At 35.6% G+C, this 21714-nt stretch overlaps 1 protein-coding gene across 1 annotated transcript in view; it reads left to right on the top strand.

Annotated features, from left to right (window-relative positions):
- arhgap15 (Rho GTPase activating protein 15) overlaps positions 1-21714 on the top strand; it is a 193078-nt gene that overhangs the window by 74173 nt on the left and 97191 nt on the right. Inside the window, exons 7-8 of the mRNA XM_088931037.1 lie at positions 15986-16084; positions 16288-16408. Coding sequence (XP_088787163.1) covers positions 15986-16084; positions 16288-16408 — 220 coding nt within the window. The remainder of the gene's footprint in view (positions 1-15985; positions 16085-16287; positions 16409-21714) is intronic.

Here is a 21714-nt window from a genome sequence, read left to right as displayed (position 1 = left end):
TGACAATGATGGAACTCCACGGTAAATCTCTTTAACCAAACTAAAGGGTTGTGTTTGTGATTTATAATCATGAAGACTATAGATTCAAACAGCTCACAAATGCGAATCATTTCTGCATCTGAAATTACACCTAAACTATAATTTCTATTAAACGTACTGTATATATTGTTAACAGTTATTTTAGTTCAAACATTTGGTTATTGTTCTTATTGTAAAGTGCAATTCAGGATGATGTTAGGTAAAAAAAAATGTTTTATAGGTTTTATTTTTCATTTTATTTTAGTAGTTTGTTAAATATCACTTCAATATATTCCAAGATTTGACTGTTTTATGCTCTTCAACAGGTTTGAAACTGTAAAACTGTATCATACTTTATATAAAACTATTCAATAGTCCAAGCATTTTCTTAAAAAACATGTTTAAGTTAAACAATAAAATAAAAAGAAAAAAACTACATCCCCTCTAACACAAGGAAACTGTGCATGTGAAGCTGTGGAATCTTCAATCACTTTTTAAAATTATTACCTTAATCATTTTGTTGTTGCCCAAAAGGAACTTTTTATTTTAAAAAGCAGCCTTTTTTTCTTGACATCACTGGCATGTTAAAACTCTCTGATTGGCACTGATCTGCACTCTACAATTTAAAATGTACTACAGTTTCTACTAATTGTAATCATAATCAAAAATAAAAATAATGCTTTTGTGATGTTGATCTGAATAGTAGGGATTCTGATCATTAAGAGCCATAATAATTACAGAAGCTTTGCAATGCGAATGCATCAGTTGAGCCAGTTTCTAAGCCTGCTTACAGTATTGTACCTCATGCTAGACCTCAGGATGGGCTTAGCCCCTTTCATTTAACACTCAGCTGGGTTTAGATGAGTGTGTGAGGACATGTGCAAGTCTTAATCTGGCTCTCTTGGAAATCTTCAAGCTCTAAAAGGCTTTGATGGCTTGCAGGACTTTCACATCCTGTGAGTTTTGGTGTTGTTTAGACAGCTTCTGACAGCCAGCAGGCCAGTGCTTGGCTCTTTAGTAAAAGTGAGATGGATAGCGAATTGCTTAGCATTTTCTAGATCTGTTTCCTGATCTGGATTTCAGCTCCCATCCAACAGAATGCTTAAATTGTCATGGCGAATGAACTTGGGTTGTCTCAACCCAGACTGAGTTCATAATGCAAAAGATAATATTGCCCTGCATTTCTAATAAAGAGAGGCAAACAGCTACTAGTTGTCAGCAAGTAAGTACAAGAGGCCTTTGCTTTGAAAGGCAGTTTAAAACTAGCCAGCACATTCCTATGAAAGCCTGAAGTTGGGACAACTTCAATGCCTGCTTGAACAGATCTGGTTTTGGCAAAGTTAATTGCAAACAACTGTGTGTGTGTTTATTATTAAGATCCAGTGTCCACATGTAATCCCCTACCTTGTGTCTTTCACTGTCCAGAAAAATAAGGATTACTAACTGAATACTGACTCAAAAATGGACAAGGCTAACTAAACATGGATCAATTACACTATTTAGGCAGCCCATTAATTCCAGTCTTAAACTGTAATTAGCAAACAATCTCCTTGTGGTAAATATCATATTCTTCTCATTGCTTATCATAAAAACAAACTTAATGGACGGAATAGAGGTAATATATATATTATATAAAATTTGAGCTTAGCTTTATACCTTCTTTTTTCTATACACTACATATACTACAATAGGTATGTTTCAAAAGCAATTTCTGGATTCATGATTCCAGTGCTGCAGATGCCTCTATGGCCTCTGTGGTTTGACTGGCCCAGAGTTCCCTAACAAACTCATTCATTTCAAATTCTTTTGTTTTGTCTCACTTTGATAATCAGTATTGGACCTGTTTAAAAAAACCCACAGTATTGCACACTTAAATGTCAGTGCTTTTCTCATAAAATCTGTAACTTAACGGGAACACTTCTTAATTTTTAAATCAAAATCTTAAAAATAGTAAAGAGAACCTCCGAAAAAAATTTGCAACCAATTAATTTCCTGTGTATGTTGTTGAAAAACACAATAACAACCCTTAACTAAGTTTGCAAGCTTATTAAAAACTGCTCTGTGATATTAAAGGGTTTGATACATCACTGTAGGAATTTTGTTGCTAATTGGAAATAATTATCTTGGCCATTTAAAAATCTTCAAAGTTATATTGTTCCTTTATGAAGCTGTATAATTGATGTTTAATTTAACAGTAAAATGCTAATTTTTAGGCACAAATAGTATTCATCTTTGCAATATTCTGTGTACTTAAATATTAATGTATACTGTACATTTAAAATAAAGGCTAGAAATTAAATATACACATTTTTTATGCTATGAATTTTTTCTTTTATTATTATTTTTTGTTTTAATGAGTCAAATAATTTAGGAAGTGAACAGCACAAGATAGTTTTGATTGTCCTTATACAGTATTTGTTTTACATTACAGTTATACTGTACATACAGTTAAAAATGCATTAATGAATGTTAAACTGTTCTTACATCAGAATCACATTTTACAATATTTGAACATTTTTTCTCTGAGCTTCTCAGTAGCTGTTCATCTCATTGCTCTGAGAAACTGAGTGTCACTTATTCTACATTCAACATGGGTGCTATTTTTATTGTACAGCAATGGTGGATTCAATGGCTGTTTAACTGATTTTGATATTTTGATATTTTCCCAGAGTGACAGCAGAATCTCTATATGGAGGGTTATTCAACATTTTTTTTTAGAAAAAAGCAAAACAAATTTATATTTGTGATTTATGATTTTTTTGTCAGTTAGAAATCTAGTTTACATGTGTATTCTCTTTTATTTTAAGGAAATGGGGTGAGATTGTTTGTGTTTGGTTAATATATTACACTTTTTGCTCAATTCAATTAAGGTTTGTGGAGGGAAGTAATGCTGCCTTGAGGCCTACAGTAACCTCAAAGCAGTTGTGTGTTGTTCAAGTATTTTGCTTCATCTTAAATCACCTTATTCATTAGACGCTGAGGTACTTTCTATGTGCTGAACAGGAAGAAATGTAACTGATTTACAATAATTATTCAAAGCTAGATGTCTAACTTTTACCCTTACAGTTTTACCTTTCCTTTGCTGTTTTCAGCCCTGGAAGAGAGTCACTGTGTGTTTCACAGCTGTCTGTGAAAGTGGATTAAAGCAACTTGTTAAAGAAACTCTTCGTTAGTTTTTCTGTTTTTGGCTCAAAAAGACCTTTGGGTCTATTTGCAGAATTTTTGTATTGAGGCTTTTTTTAATCATCTTTCAGGGGTTTCAGACAAGCCATGTCTTGAATAAAAGTGTTAAAAATGGTTTTGGCTTTTACCCATTAGCCAAAGGGGTGACACCTGGTCACAGTGGCAGTGACCCCAGGGGCCAGCACAGTGCTGTTGGAGTGGGGACGATGTCAGAGCAGTGAGAGCCGGAGAGGAAACCCTGACGTGTGCTTATAGTGATTTGGTAGTAGGTGATTGGTGGAAAGGGAGTGCTTGTTGTCTCATAAACGTTCATGTTAACTCCATTTATTTAGCACTTCTAACAAAGTTTGCTTTGTGTCCAAATGTTTATTTTCTTCAAGCTTGCCATTTCTGGTGTTAGGAAAATAGAGGTGTACTGTATATACAGTGTATCTTCTGTATATAAAGGTGTATTCCTACTGTAAGAGTGGGTGTGCTATGTATTTTATTATAAACCTGTAATTCAGATGAAAATTATTTTGGGGGAATATCCTTTCCCTGGGTAGGAAGTTTCATGATAGAGTTGAGCAGAAAGAGAGATTGTCATAGGTTCTATGGCAAGACAAGAAAACAGAGGGTGATACTTACTTTATACATACGTACTTTATAATTTCATGTTGCAAGTTGTCATTAAGGTACTGTGTATTACTGCTACTATCTTTATTAGTATCGTATTAAAGTTTCTTTGTCTACCATGTGTAGGCTATGAGAGTTGTGTTTCTCTGTACAGATCAGATGTTTTCAGTTTGCCTTGGAGAAAAAACATCATCAGTAACAAACCCCACTGCTGTATTTGTCATCTTCAAGATACTGTATACCTTCAGTATTTATGGTAACATGAAACAATATATTTTGGTTCCAAGTTATTATTTTCATGGATCTTACATATATTTATCTGTGATCTAATACTTCAGAGAACGCAAAGGCAATTAGACTGGTTGCCTTTGTCTATCGTTGGGAGTGCTGTACTGTACAAAAGCATCTGGTTTGGTCTCCCTTACAAATGTCTGGATATCTTAATACATTTTTTAGCCTTTCTTGATTTAGAAAGGAGGAAAAATGTTCAGAAGCATAGTATTATATCTAAAACATGATAAAAATTAAAAACCTAAACCAGAAATACTAAACTCTGATGAGAAGGTGCCATGTTGTAGGCAGAATTTTGTCTCTGACCTGGCTAGAGTAACCCAGCCAGTTAGCAGAAGTGTGAGGCTGCAGAAGAGTGAGAGATGTACGTGCCTGGCTTGAATTACAGCTCTTATTGAACAAACAGCTGAACTGGGACTGAGTCAGTGGTGTGCAGGCGGAGAAGGCAGCAGGACCTTCTCACATTGTCTTCTGTTTCTCAGGCTGGTACTACTCACTTGGCAAGAAGAACTCTCTTGGGGTGATTTGGAATCCCACTGACAGGAATTTTAGCACGACAGGTGTTAACATATTTTAAAAAGCAGAGAAGATAAAGGCATGATATCCTTTCACTAGCTCTCTCACACTGTTTTTTTTGCTTCAGTCAAAGGTGCCACCTGACACATGAGATGCCCAGGTGCTGTGCAGATAGAGTTACAGTACATAAATGGCCAATTCACTCCATGGATATGGGAACGCCAGCTGCCTGAATATTTTTCAAATATGAAATCATTTTGGATTTGTATGTCAACAGAAGGACTTGACATGCAAGACTGAAACAAACTCATTCTACATCTTACCACATCAGTAAATTTTGCCATTCCATTTTGCAATATGTAGAATTAATTGTAAGGGCTTTAGTGGTTTGAAAAGTTATATCTGGACCAGGGTATTGAATGTCAATGCAGTATGAATAAATTGTAAAACATAACTGTTTTGCATTTGTCCCTAATAGCTACACATAAAAACACTCATGAGTATATGTACTTTGTGTATGTTTTTTGTATATTTTAGGAATCAACAGATTCAATATATTTTCTGGTCATATTTTAATTGCATTACTGCTCTAGGTTCTGTGGAATATCACTGGGGAGGACTGGGATTCAACATACACACCATTTATATTAAATTGATATAAAATATGTAGCAATAAATAACAATTGAAACTAAATTTAAAATGTTTTTAATTTAATTCCATTATCAGATTTTGTTAATTTAATTGTTTTTTTTTTAAGGAGATCTTATTTTAATGTGATCAGGACAGTAATGAAAACTGTTTCTCAGTAAAACAACTGTAAGCAGTCTAAGGAATATATGCATATACTATATACTGTATATATACAGCATATTAAATTCATGTGCAGTGTACCATGTACAGTATGTCCAACTTTAATAATCATATAAGGTAGGTTACTTACATCTTTTAACCATACATACTAAATACTGTAGTGCTACACGACTGTAATGTACTGTATAGGGGTAGAGCTGATTAGGCTATTCTCTGCAGAGAACCCTTGTAAATGTTGAGACCCTTTCTCTATATGAAATAAAGTAAAAAAAACAACCATATCAGTTGCTGTTAAGCACATTTCATTCTTGTTCAGACAGTATTCGGATAATTAGTGTTATACTGTACAGTAACCATTTTCCTTCATAGGTTTTCACCTGTTGACTACTTGTATGTAATTTAGTCCTCCAGCTGTCAGAGGGCCTGTTAGCCTCCACAATAAAAACTCTAAAGAGTTGTGCTGTTAGAAGCTTTTCCTTGAAGTGATTGCAATATTGTTAGAAAACAAATACTAACACATTATCAATCACACATTATCAGCAGGCTACTTGCTTTCAGTTATACAGTACTCTTCCCCTTACTTTCATGCAAATATGTTTAGCCCATCAAACTGTTTTCATATGAATCATAGAGGTTTTGGACAAACCATCCTCCTTTAGGCTATCCTAATGATATACAAGAAAAATGATTCAGTGACACTTTGAACATTAAAAACAAATTAGTTCTCACCTTTGCTGGTGTAGAGAGATAAAAATATTACTTATGCTAAAATTTCAGAACCGTAAGACAACCTTTGATATTTTGTATATACAGTAATAGTATTAATTTTAACATACTGTAAACCTGGTAGAGCAGACTTTTTGTGTGCATATGCTCACTGAAGCTAGTTTTCTTTCCTGATTGAACATTATTCTTTATTTTCGATTTAAAAATGATGAGAAATAAACAAAAGAAACAGAATGTATATTAATTTTCACTGACATTTTAAAGCAGCTTTCAGAGCCAATATGCTCAACAGATGTTCACTTTGAAGTCTTGACCTACGTGATTAACTGTGCTCAAAAATGCAATACATATATCAAGCAGAGAAAATATGAATTATGTTTTATTCCTGGATATTAAAATCTTTATATGTTCTCTAGTGCAACTGATTGTAAGATGACTGAAGCACAACTAAAACACCATAGCTGAAACCTTCAGATTTTAACACACACCCACACACAAACAGAATTGTATACAGTTGAGCCAATATCACTGGTGGTCTTGATTGTATTGTTTTAAGTACAAGATGTTCAAATGTAGCTATTTTGAACAGACATGAATTATCTAATGTAGCTATCATGCTAAAATACTAAATGCCTTTAAATGTTTAAAAATACATTGCACTTTCTGGAAGAGCATCAACTGAAATGAAGCAATTCTCAATTTGTGTGAAATGGTATTGGCACTGCAGAGCATTTGTACTCATTTTCTATAAAGTGCTTTCCTCATGACTCAGGCACAATAGTGCATCTGAGTAGTGCTGATTGGCACAGAAAAAGCAAACTGGGCTCTCGACAGTCGTAACTTATACATTCCTGGTCATTATTTTCACAAGAAAGCAAGTCTCAATGAGCCCACAAGATTGATGTGTGTTCTATAATATAGGTAATCGGTTGAAACAGAAAGTCAAACTTAAACACTACAGTATGTCACTTTGTGATACTGTATACATGAAACTACATTAAAACTTGGAGTTGCTACTGTATGTTTCTTCTGTGGAATGTCACACAAAAGTGATTGGGGTTGTTCTCCAGTGTGAAGACTTCTCCACCGAGTTCCAAACAAAGTGGCTCTAAAATGAGACGGAGGACATCAGCTGAGACTAGACTGTTCAGTCATTTATCTCATGTGACTGTATCTGGCAAGTGGCAACAAATACCAAAACTCTGCTGGGGTTCAATGCCTATACAATATTTATTCTTGGTTGCTATGTTGAAATTGAAAATGGCACCGAGCCTTGTGTTTGTCCTTACTGTAACTGGGTGATATCGAATGTGACATGAATTTAGATAAAGTTGTCAAATCATCATTATTATTAATAATAATCACCATTATTATTGCTGTTACTGCAGTAGCCGGTAGTATTAGCCAGAATTGTTCCAGTATTAAACTCCAGTTTAAAATGTGAAATTCAGTAAATACATTAAAATCTTTAAATATAAAAGTTAAATCATTCTTAATGAACCCTCAAGGACAAGATCGGATGGAAAAGTGAGAAATTAAGTAAAGGTGAGCTTTAGGGAGGACAAGCCCAAAGTGGAATTTAGCCAGGTCACTGAGGTTTTAACACTCCTACTCTTGCTCGTACCTTGTTTTCAGGTGTCTTCTGATGGAAAACATCTCCTGTGGCACAGTGTCCCAGAGCACAATGTGGGGCACTGATTTGGAAATTGTGGCCACTAGGGAGAGAGCCCCCTGCAGGGTAGTGTAAGAACATCATCAGCTACCTGGCTTTTTTAGAGATCTCCCATCCCTGTAATGTCTACTCTAGAAGGTGTTAATGCCAATGCATAACAATTGTGCCAATCAAATATATTAATTTTTAATAATGTTACATATTTATACAGTATATTATTTTTAGGAAACATATGACCATGGGATATGCAAGACACTGTAACCGTACAAGATTGAAATAGTGGGACTGAAAAGGTTAAAAATATGTTATTTCTAATAAAAAAAATACCTTGCAGTAAGGATGGCCTTTAATTTAAATGAAAAAGGAAATCTCTTAATTAATGAATGTATGAAAGTGCCATATATGTTATTTCAATGGTTTCAACATTTTTTACTTCCATATGTCGCCCAGACAGCACAAAAGCAAGTATGCACAAACATGTCACAGATTGAGTTGCACCAAGCCAAATAGCAGAACGCCACAGTTCTAACAATACCACCAGATTTACTGTCACTGCTCCAATCTGTGCTGCAGAAAAGTCAATTGAAATTTTCTAAGGACAGAATTTTTAAACTGATATTAAAATCACACAGCATTTAACTAAATCTGTTCCGTCCTTAATAATCCTAATTAAGCCTTAATGTTAAATGTATGAGCACTCCAGCTCCCAATGTATCAGTGCTGGTAGTGAGAGCCATAGCCATAGTGTCAGGAGGAAGACACCCCTAATGAAGGGTAGTTTGCTCTATAATGTCTTCATTTCACACAACCATCGAAGGGAAATATGCAGAGCAGTTTAGGCACAATTACAACAAATGATCACAAATAGCCCCAATCATAGTATCAAAGTATATTATTTCAATTTATTCACTATCCAGTTTTATTTTTTAAAATATTTCTTTTGATGTAAGGGGTAAAACATTGTAATATACAGTACTGTCAACCATATTGAGACATAAACAAAGTGACTCTTTGTAATGTAAAATTTTTATTTTTCTATTATTACTTTTTTGTACAAAAGCGATTACTAATTTCATAATTTGCAGCTGGAAATTAACAATCACAACTGAAACTGGTGTAATTCATGACTATAATTTGCATTCCTGATTTTATCCAAAATGTTAAGTAAATTAAAACAAAAAAAATCATATGCAATATACTGTGAAGACTGCTTTACTGGTTCTACTTAAGATTAAAACTCCCTTTGTCATCAGATAAATTTAAGAATGTAAACTGATCTTGAACTGGTTGTTTTCTAGATCTTGTAATATTATGTTGTCATGCTTATTAAGAACATTTAATATTTTGCATCAAGATTTGTAATTGGAAATGCCTAATGTATTTTAATTTCTGCACTGACATTTGTTTTGAATAATTATCACAATAATATTTTATTAAAATATTATTAAATGTAGAATAATATATTATATAATACATTTAAGTTTTCCAATTTAAAAGTACTGAGTCTAAACAGAAGTAAATACATATATTTAGATGGCATTATGGAGGACCTTTTCTAAATGTTGTAATTGTGCTGTATTGAAAAAGACTACAATGTGACTTATTGTCCAAAAATCTTAAAATGAGATTTGTAATGCATTATTTTGCTTTAAATTGTAGAACCACAAAGCATGTAAGTGTATCCCACTATGCTCTAAGAGAGTAGCACTGAGAAACTGTTTTCTGTTGGGATAATGATTTGAACACTAAGATATACCCTGGATTTTACCCACATTATAGATATTTTATCACTTAATGAAATACAAGCCACAGAAAATGCTTCTTTTTGGTTAAAATTCTATTACAGTAGGAGTTTCACCCTGGGGATAACTATGAAATATTTTCATTACGCCTCTCTGGTATGAAACTGAACCTCATCGCACATATAAGGACTTTTATTTTTCTTAGTTTGAATTTGGTCAGTGAATAATTATGTTTAATGGATTAATATTTTACACATATTAGATGACTTCGCCTTTAAGGAATTAATGAAGTATTTGGCACTGATAATTTTATTATATGGTGAAAGAGCAGTGCAAGGATACAAAGATATGCGTGACCATGTCTTTTTTCCTGTAATTGTAGATAAAATATATATTGAGGAGCTACAGTAGACTGCTATGTGATCAGGAAAGGGCACCACTGCATAATCTGTAGGCTCTCACTAATAAAGTGCAGGAATGTGCGCGTTTTGCCAGTTTAAACACAACTCACTCTCAAGTGACACCCACTACACAGGACTCCCCTAACCCTGTTATCATTGCTTGCAAGGGTACCTCCAGGAAAGGCATCATTCCAGAAAAAACATGCTTGTTTTAATATCATAAAAAAAAATATGGGGTCGCAAATGCATGTAGACACGAATTGTGCCTAAAACTATTCTTTGTGTTTATGTGTAATTTCAAAAAAAATTACTTAACAACTAATGACATCTGGAAATGAAATAAGCAAGGTCTGTTACATTCAAGCAAAAGTTTTCACATAAATTGCTGGAAGGTTTGAGTGTTGGTAAAGAATAAATATATTATGAAATGGAACATTTTATCTTTCTGTCTTTTTTTGTAAAACTTTTACATGTTTTATCCAGAGGCAGGGTTGGGAGCTTGTACTGAGTTGAAGCTGACCAATGATTTGATCCTAAGGAGATACATGTACTCCAGTCAGAATACAGTTTCTGTTCTTCTTTGTCATCCTGCTAAAAACTCAGCAGCACAGGGACCCACGCAGGTCCTCCCTCTAGAATTAATTTTGAATTTTGTTTGCAATTCTGTCAAAATTATTGTAGACATTTTAAAGAAGAAATCAGAAAAGACACTATTGTGCTGTATATACATATTTTTTCTACTCTAAGCTATTTTTAGAGTAATAAAGTGGAACATACTGTACAGCATATTTTGTTCAAAAGTGGATTTGAGGAAGTCGGTTTCTACACAGTTCCAGGACTTGTCCAGGACTCTTATCTCTGTTGTTTAATTCTGAAAATTATAAACATAGTAAAACATCTTGCTTTATTATTCTTAAAGTATCAGTATCTACAATATTATGTTACTAGCAGTTAAAATCAAGTCATTCAATGAGCCTGTGTAGGTGAATAAACGATGTAGTACTGTATGTCTCTTGTGATTCTGTAGTGAAACCTGAATATGTTCTTCTAGATATTTTGAAATCCTTCACAATTCTGCCATTCAGTTTTCCATTCTCCTGACTTTATTTTGCAGGATCCAAGAAACTGCCTTTGACTTCTTGATCCTTTAAAAATAAAGCACCATGTGCAATTTCATAAAAATACTGAAAACGATTAGTAACAAAGGGTGTTTAAAGACTAATAGTGAGAAAAAGCAGTATAAGAAAGGATACATTCCTCTGTAAAGATCATTAGCTTTAGAGTTATTAAGATTATGGTCATAAAGTGTTCCTCCTGTACATTTAGTAGCTTGAATTCTTGATAATTAATGCGTTTTCCCTGTGGTATTTACATTTGATGGTCTAAAGTACAATTATGGTTTTGAAATCCTGTCCAAGACTCATTTATCAAGCAGGAAGTATATGAACATTGAGAAATATTCTTGTTTTCAAGTAGGATTTACTAGCTAAAGCCAATGGAAGTGTTTCACTACCACTGACTGAAGTAGAGTGACTTAATTTTACTGATTTCTAAATGGGGACAGGGCACAGGGAGAGAGAGAAGACTGAGAATGGGTATAAGAGACATTTTTAAACTGTAGAGAGCAGCAGCAGCCTTTCAAACACTGCTTTGGTTAAGCAGTATTTTGAGAGATTGGGCTAGGAAGTGTATTATTAGTAGTAGTACAATCAATTAGCATTATTAATATTAGTATTGGTATTATGAAATTCTGCATTTTGAAGAAATTGACTGTTACATCCCATAGGCATTAAAGATGTCTTGCAATTGTAAAATGCCATGTTGTTCATTACTAAGTACTGGTAACTGACATTGGTACATACTGTACTGTACATCATTCTTTGTCATTTGTAAGACAGTAGCACAATACTTTAGTATTATACCTCATGTTTTCTTTTCTCAAATTCAGCAGACAAACTGACCTGCAATGCTGCAGAACTAGGAGCACTAACAAAGGTTCATGGGTGCACTAATATTCATTTTTGGCAGTTCCAGATTTCATAACTATTTTTTTGTCATTCTCTTTTTATTGTCACAGTGGTATGATCAAAACCAGTTCACTACATGACACTATTTAACTGGACTAAAAGGCAGTAGTGAAGTGACTAAGTAGTGATATGACTGAGTGGAAAGTGCCATGTATAACAATGTACATACTGTACATAGTACAGTATATAGATATAACTGTATTTCAACAATGCATCAGTTTATTAACGAATATTAATTAAGAAGAAAAAGTACAAGGAGCACAGAAGCAGTAGCACATCATTTTGGTGCAGGCTGGGTAGAACCAACAGTACTCTACTGTACTGTACAGTATATTCTGTTTTCATAGTGATTGTCCATCCATAAAAGGTCAATTTTATAGACCATGTAAACCAAAATTCAATGCAGGTAATTTACATAACTTGCCGTTTTTGCCTGTATACGCTTATGTATTTATGTGCCGACAGCCATATCACCCTGCAAATCAATAACAACCCATTAAAGCTCAGCAGGTATGAGTCTGGCCAGTGCCTGGATGGGTGACCTACTGGGAAAGCTATAGTTGCTGCTGGAAGAGGTGTTAGTGGGGCCAGTGGGTGGTGCTTACTCTGTGGTCTGTGTAGGTCCTAATGCCCCAGTATAGTGACAGGGACTCTATACTGTAAAAAGGCACCAACCATCAGATGAGACTTTAAACCGAGGTCCTGACACTCTGTGGTCCTTAAAAATTTTAGGGTGTTTCTCGAAAAGAGTAGAGGTATTACCCTGGCATCATGGCCAAATTTCCCCCACTGAGAGCTGGTGTGTGGTGAGTGTGCCGGAGCACTATAGCTGCTGTCGCATCATCCAGGTGGGACTGTACACTGACGGTGGTGGAGGAGAGTCCCCATTACCTGGAAAGTGCTTAGAGTGGAATATCCATAAAAGCGCTATAAAGTGTAAGCAGTTATTATTATATGTTACGTATATTAGAGGGACCTTTCATGGTTATGTTTTTTTAGGAGTTAGCAGTTGCATTGAATTCTAGGAATCTGCAGTTTAATTAGTTCTGGGTATTTCACAGCATTAGAAACCAGAACCATCTAAACAGTCTTTTAACTCAGTTTCATGTACTGTGCATGTAGCAGCCACAGACAGCTCTTCCACCGTTATTAGGGGCTACCAATGTGGCAGTGCAGTGTAAAACAGGCATATAAGTGTGTTCTGCAAGGTTCAGTTCTCTATCACCTGTACAGCAGACCATTGATGACACATCACCAGTGGAAGGACAGGGTTGTCAGATTTTCAAATTAAAAGACAATCTTGTCAAAGTTTTTACTTTAACATATTATTATACATATCATATTACTCTTTTATAACATTGTGGTTTTGCATTACAGTATGTCTATATAGTATGTGTATATGTTTTGAATTCTGTGTAAAAACATTATCAATAAAGCATGGAGCACTTAGACAAGTAGACTACTTATTGTACACATTAGCCTGGCCGTGAAGAAAGGCTGTCAAATCTCCCTCACTATTGCAAGGAATGAGCCAGGGAGCTGCTGCAATAGAGAAGGGAAGGCAGGAGGGATGCAGGATAGATACACGAAGGGAAGCCCTAGTGCGAGGCTTACTGTATATACAAGGCAAGCAGAAGAGAGATTAGGACACTTAACCTTCCTCCTGAACTCCTGTTATAAACTCCATGTATATTACTGGGAACACTTTTCAGGTTTATGGCGTTTAAGAGCAAGTATTCACTATGAGCCATGGGAATGCTGAGGGTGCACTTTAGTTCTGCATTTTCACATTCTCTGGCTCATCAGGGGTTATTTCCTTTTAGAAATTAGGCTTGTAAACTGGATTCAGCAAAGAGAACAGAGCGGTATTAGATTTGTGTATCCTACTGCCTCGTGTTTATTCATACCATGAAATCGGATGAATAAAAAGGCATAACGAAGCTCTGTAGCTTTGCACAACTACTATAATCTCAAACATTTCTATGTCCACTCAATATAATCAGCTAATGGAGACCTTTAAAGGCCTTAAATTGGTTGAAATATGTAACTCAATCAGATAATTCATTAGGTCTGTATCAGAGGTTAGAAGGAAGCTGGAAAGAATTCATGGCAACAGAGGACCAGAAGCTAGCCTTTGATCTAAATGCAGTCAGTCTCTAAAAGCAAAACTATGCCAATGGCATTAGCACATATGAAAAACAGACTAGTGTGCATTCAGTTTGAATGGTTATATCTCTAATAATTACATAATTTCAAATGAGTTAAAGTGGACACATTTGGAAATTCATTCCACCATCATTAGAGTTCAGCTTTTAGCAGCCAGACATTTTTCTTTCATAATGAGGCGATTATAACGCAGTTTAATCCAGTGGCGTTACCAAGGTATGCAGCCTCATGCGAGAAGTAACCTTATAATGAGAAATGAATTTAAGGCTTTAAACATAACAAAACGCCTTTGGCTGTATTATAACCATCATTGAAGTAACCTTATTAATAGCAAAATATTGTGCATTTGCTGTGTTAATAGCATGAGAATGATCATTTGCACTGAAGTTGTTTTTTTTTTGCTGGTAAATAGTAGTGTGTCTCTATCTAAAGTCAATGTTAGGTGACAATGATGACCTCACTATCGCTATTTCCAGAAGAGTTTTTACTAGCGGTGCAGTAATGCCATTTGTCACTGCCAGACACCCTGACAGAAAACAAAACAGGTTCAATATTTAGATGACAAATATTTTGCTAATTATGTTTTCTTTTTGAAAATCAGACACTGGAGACTGTATTTGTTGTTTTGTTGAACATACACTGCGAGGTGAATAATGTGCTACCACACAAGAGGAACTCCGATTTCATGTCGCACGCCTGATAGGGAGTAAAGCACAAGCAGGCTGCTGAGATGGAGCTTTGGATAGAGGGAGGAAGGCAGCGATGTGGGATGCTATTAGCGCAGGCCACCCTGATATCTCCACAGATTTCTGTGAGTGAAGACCTGTGGCCTAATAAATATTCTTCTTCTCCTTTATGCACCCAAGCTAGAAGTCTTTCATGTTCCTGAAGTATAAAATTATACTCTGAAGATCTGGAAGCAACAACAATCTGCAATAACACAATTAAAAAACATGCAGTATGTATTCTAGGTCTTATGGCAGTGCAGCTGTTCTATAATTTAACTTACCAATCCACCTCTTGAGATATGTAAAAGGAAATTGGGGTGCATTTTTTTCTACTACAATAAATACAAAATACAAATAAGACAAAACAAAGAAAATATAGAGAGCAGAAAGAGATGATCATGCATTATGTGCCTCTTTCAGAAATTTCACACAATTTCACACAAATACAGCATCAAAACAAAGGGAGCACACTACTCTACAGGCATGTGGCATGACTTTCATACTTTCATTTTGAGTACACGGGGGTTTTCCATTGACACTGGTGGAGGTTAACTGTAATAATGATTATTTCTTCAATATTAAATGACACTTTCTGTTGTGTTTTGATGCTTACGGCACCTTTTTCTAGCTTCTTAAAACATATCAAAATCTGAATTATTGTAATCTCTTTAAATTAATATCAAGGCAGTTAAAAACACCCTGAAATGTTGGCAGCATGTGATTAATCTTTTTGTAATGTTATTTAATGTGGGGATCTTCTGATTAAAGCTCTCTTACTTCGAAGATCTGGCTTCACAAAATGGGCTGTAGAGTCTTGCAGCACCATACCTGTGAAATCTGATAGTGACCCTTCACTGTCGACACTTTCAAAATCTTCTGTGCCAAAATACTGTACCTCTCTTCCCTAAACCTTGTTTGCGTTGGTTGTGCATTGTGTGTATTTCTTGAAAAGAAATCAAATTAGATTAGATTATTAAAATGTTCAATACATAACATGATTTTGCCTTCCGTTTTTAAATGGAAAATGTTGTACTTCTTTACAATTTATTAGGATCATTGAACAGATGTCAAGGATTCTGTGTTTTGCAGATAACAACTGGCTCTGGCAATGAGTTTCTTCTTCAGGCAGAGAGTTATTCCACAATTTCCAAATGGCATGACGCGATTGGAAAAGCAATTGAGTGTGAGGTGAGTACTTGTGACATTGAAGAGTCAAAGACTATAATACACCTTCATTTTCAGCTAATTTTAGGAAAAACCCACATCATTTTTATTTTCCAGTTAGTCATTTGCACATCATTCTTGTCTGTGTATTCAGTGATCACTTTCTATGGAGGAAGTTTTCGTTTTGTTTAAAAGAGACATTTTTTATTTTATATCCCTTTTTCTAGTCAAAGAGTGGGAAGGTGCACTCTACTATCCGTAAATCTTCAAGCACAGAGTTTCTGAACAGATGTGGATCTGAGTCACCTGTCAGCAAAGAGCACAAACCAGAACACAGAAGGTCACTAAGTAAGTCAATTTATTTACACTGTATTTCAAGAGCATGCGTGCACACATACAGTACAGTACAGTATCACCTGGACACGATTTGTTTCACTCTGTTTTACAGGTAGTTCAAAATTCTATTAGAAAAGCTAAAAAACTTTTTTTAAGTTGACATTGATATATTCACATAATAAGGTAGTTTAAAACGGCTTATTAGTAAAGAGTGTCCTGAAGTTTAGCATTGAATAATGAGTAAATTTAATGCAAAACTGGGTTTTCATTTCCTCTTTTTCGGGTCAGTTCTCTGTTTCCTGGGGTTCTTGAAAGCTCTGGGCTGTACCCAGCGGAGTAGAAATGCAGTTCGTTCCTGGCTCCAGGAGCCTCAGCACTTCTCCCTTGTCCCCATCCCTGCCCCTGCAGCACCTCGTCCTCACGGCCAGACTGTCGATTCCCCAGGTGATCTGGTTCAAGCCGAACATGATCAAGTTCATCTGAAGCTATTGAACTCTAGAAAAAATATTAGATTAGTGCTTAACTCATGTCTGCTGCAAAAGTTTTTTTTTATTAGAGAATACTTTAGCAAGTCACACTGAAACTAAAAGTTATGTCCAGGATACAACTGTGCCTCATTTTTCAGATGTAAAAATCATTAAATACATGTTGTTGTGGAATTTGACCCAGATGAGGGTTGGCTCTGATCGTACGAATCAGGTCCACCTGGGCTTGAGGTAATGACAGCTGGGTAAGTCAGCTGCACACCAACAGCGCAGCTTAGCCAGGGCTTGTTTACAGGCCTCGCAATACTGCAGGGAGACAGGTAGGTGGGCACTGCGCCTGCAGCACTACACATGGAGCAGCCACACATGTGCTGCTTCAACAGCTCAAATGACCAATCAATCTGTCACACATGCCTTTCAAAAATACTCTCACTGAAAAAAGAAGCAGAAGAATGGCAGCATTGTAAACTATTTGCACCAAGCTATTTGCAACCAAATCATGACTGGCTACTAATGCCAGAGCATTAGCAAACGGCAGCATTATTTGAATTCATGCTATCACGGGGATCGAACATTTAATTGTGCTGCAGAGTGAAGCTCATTCTAAAAAGAGAGAATTATTAGTTAGACAAATTAGACAATGACCCTGTTTGCACTTGTTTATTATTTGCTTCTTAAACAATGGAGCTAATAGAGCTAAGGAGCTAAAAGAGCTATTGTTCTGTGCATTATATTGAAATTTATTAACTTGTACCCATAAAATGTGGGAGAAATGTTGACTTCAATTAATTTTTCACCAAAAAGTGACATGATAATATGCTAATGAGTGACATGTCAGCATATGTCATGCAACAATTATGCAAATCTCTGCCTATTATGTAAATCCACATGAAATGCTTAAAATCGCTGACCCACAAGTATGTTTGGCGGTTTCATTAGGTGTGGGTCAGCTCAATCCTGTCTGAAATCTTGCCGTGTAGAAACAAAAATATAGCAACCATGATGTAAAAAGGTCATTAGACTTTTCATATGATACAAAATCTCAGAACTATTGAAGAGAGTAGGATTCCACAGTGATGAAACAATATACTGTATATATTTCTCCTTTCAATATTACTAATATGCTTTAGAATGAGTTGTAGAATGTATATTTTAGTGTTTTTTTTCTCCTGAATGGGTCCTGTAGCACTGTTATATTAAGACATATCGGCTATAAGGATCTGACCACATCTACTCTTCCCTTTAGCTCTCTTATAGCAAGATTATATTTCAGCAGGTGAGACAAATGTAAGTAATATGAACACAAGCAATAATGTTATGATCAGTGACATCTGACCCCCCATTTAGAAAACATTGAGGGAGGCCGTCATGGACATATTAACTGGCTCACACAGGAAACAGACAGTAATTCTGTGCTGAAAAGTACTGCACAAGGAACACAATGTGACTGTGGCTTGCCCAGGTGTGCACAGCAGTGAGGAGAAAGCAGGAAATGATGCAGGAGGACAGAGCTCGTGCTGTAAATGATGATATCATACAGTCAGTTGTATCGCATTGAAAGCAGATGAAGAACAATAATAATTAAATATCTTGTTGGGTAAAAATGCTTTTGAAATTTTAAGAGGATAATGGTCTGGGCCGCCATGTCCATTTTTTAATACAGAGAACATTTGGTGTGAACATATTGTTACAGACGAATCTGATAAGCTTACAGATATTGAAGTTTTTTAATATATACTAAATAAGTAAATAAGGCACTATTTAAGAGGTACTATTGAGCTTTCTCAAAAAATGTATCTATATAAGTTTTAGTGATATAGATTACAAATAGAGGATAGAGATACACAGGAAAAAGGCTGGATTTATAGAAATAAATCTATCTATAAATGATCATGAGAAATTGCACGTTGCTTGTATGATAGGGCCATTGATAAAAAAGCCATTAATGGCAATAGTCTTGGTGTTAAGATCGATGTGCATCTTCATCATTTCCATAGTCAACAGAGAAATGTCCCTTTTGTTGTTCTGTATTTTTGAAAACACAATAAAATGATTTTAAAAGACAGAAGATGAAAATTGCTGATCTTGTCCTGTTCTCATCAGTCATTAGTTAGTGATCATCAACATTGTTGTCTTTTTTTGTACAATATATTTCTCAAATAAATTAAATACATCAATATAATAGATTTGATCACTTGCTGCTGTAAATGCCAGTTGGAATTTTTTATTGGTTTGCAGTTCTTCTAAATAGTAAGTACTTTTCTCTGAGGATAAGCTGAAGCTATTAGGTTAAAAGTCCTGAGAGCTGGACTTAACAGTGTTTGTGAATGTGGAATGTGTCACTACAGGTGTCGTCAGGACAAGCGCCAGTAGAAACATGTTTTGCTCCAGAATAAGCCAAAACCTTAGCTCACCTGTCAATCACACAGCACAGGGCCTTGCTGAAGCTTGTTATGTACCAGATGCTTCTCCCTCTGTCCAATAGAAAACCAGCACCATGAACTGTAATTGGTCTGGAACTGGGTGTGTTCAGTGAATAAGTTGCTTTATTTATTTAATTTGAACATTAGTATTTTAGCATATAGCTAATAAATTTTATATCCTCAAAATGTTATAATATAATCATTTACAAATAACATTAAACATACATCAGCATTACCACCCTGTAGCCTGATCAGACACTTAGCAAGGCTGGCCTGCTCAGTACTGGTATGGGAGATCTTCACTATAAGTTAAGATCACTTTATTAGCCATATTCAATTCCTTGCATTAGGAATTTGTCTTCTCACATACTCCAGCTTGCTCGTCATGACACACACAAGAATGGAGAAGCTTGGGGTCAGAGCACAGGGTCAGCCATTTCTATGGCACCCCTGGAGCAGTTGGGGTGAAGGGCCTTGCTCAGGGGCCCAACAGAGTAGGATTCCTCTGCTGGCCATGGGATATGAACCAGCAACCTTCTAGCCATAGGCGCAGAGCCTTAGCCACAGAGCCACCATTTCACCCCTTCTCCAGAAGTTTCAATCCAATGTCCCATTATAGTGATTGGGAACACTGTGTGGTAGGAGGTCTAATACTCTTCATGAGAATTCACAGCAAAGTCCTAACTACCAGGTCATTAAAGACTCCATGGTACTATTAGTAAGAGTACTGGTGATGATGACCAGGCTTAAGTTCACAGGCCTAGTATTGTACGACCTTGCCTCCCAAAAGTTACCTCCTAATTGAACAGGAGAAGTAAATTTTTACATCTCCACCTAACCTGCTGCATAGTGGGGCTGCTGGCTGTCTACACAGCAATACATGGAAAGAGTTATTAATAGCATTGACATGTAATTCTTCAGTTGATCTCCTTCACACATGGTAGTGTGAACTACTGAACAGTTTTCGAAGGTTTAACTTTCGATGATTTTGGTCTTGTGGCGTGTCGTGTGGCTGGGGATGCTGCAGGTATGATGAGTGAAATTTGGATCTGTCAGGAGACGATGTGCAGAATGGGAAAACACAAGAGGGGGCAGTTCCTTCCATTGCACTTGTTTGGTTGCCAGCAGAGAATCAGTTCCAGACCTGCTTGTTTCTTGAATGATCCCAAAGGGACATACAGTACATTTAGTTACCAAATTAAATTCAGAGTACAAATAAAGATATACAGTAGAACCAATGTTCTGTATCTCTTCACTGGTCATAAAGTACTTATTAGAATTCTGAATAGGCCTGGGGCTGCAGTTTGGAGTTACACCAGAAGAGGAGCAGGCACCTCCTGAATCGGTTTGGTATGTGACCTCTCAAAGTCTCTCCATCCCCTTCCCCTGAGACCTCGCTTCTTGATTTGCAATGACAAGACGATACATTCTCTGCTTTCTTCAGACTTGTGTGTTTTACTCTGATTATTATTCAAATCACATCTTCATTTACCTTCTGATTGTCTCTGTGTTTACAATTTGCTCCCACAGCCCATTTGTTATCCCTAACTATTATACAGCTCTCCTTGGCAGCAGCTCACCAATTAATTGTACCTGTTACTGAGATATGTTTTCAAGTCCCTATCCTAAAGGACATGAGATGCATTTGGTATTTGCTCCTATTTAAGTTATGTGAAAAAGAGAGTTGTGTGAAAATTAGCGGAATTATTATCCATCCTTGCAAATTAGAATCTACTGGAGTAACCAGAGTTTGCTGTTTTGTTTTTGGAAGTTTTATTTGATTGAAAATAACACTATTAATAGCTTTATTAGATTTTTTCCCTTTACTATGTCACATACTGTACATCAGCTATTCTTCTGTTTTTTTCTAATTTATCATATATGTGTTAGTCATTTCCAAATAGTGTCTTTAATTAACAATGCATTACCGTATATAATGATAGACATAAAAGTATTGATTAAAGGTATTCACTTGTTATGATACCTCTTCTTCAAGATTCACCTTTATAATCTTTGCATTGTATTTACATTATTCACGAAAATTATGCCTTTTATGAGGTTTTTTGCTTTGTTCACTGCAACATGTTTCTCAAACCACAGTTCAATTCTACAAGACCTCTAATTCCAGCAAACATATCCAAGACCACAGAAGCATAACACAAAGAGGCATTTAAACCAGCTTCGTGCAGCTTTACGGGAGAAATATTGGACACGTTACCTGATAACGTGTAAGCTTTAAATAAAATGATCAGTATGTCTATCCTTAGAGATAAATTATTCATGTGACTTCCATGCCTAAATAAGAAAAATGGATTTTGAGCAATTTATATTGTCCACATTAAAAGCAGCATATAAAACCCATTTATCACGTCATACAGATAAGCACCACATTTTTTTCACTATAATGTTA

Source organism: Atractosteus spatula, chromosome 13, assembly GCF_055471065.1.
Source record: "Atractosteus spatula isolate fAtrSpa1 chromosome 13, fAtrSpa1.hap1, whole genome shotgun sequence".
Lineage (NCBI taxonomy): Eukaryota > Metazoa > Chordata > Actinopteri > Semionotiformes > Lepisosteidae > Atractosteus > Atractosteus spatula.
Note: the sequence above shows the minus strand (reverse complement) of the source record. Positions and strands in the feature narration are given on the sequence as shown.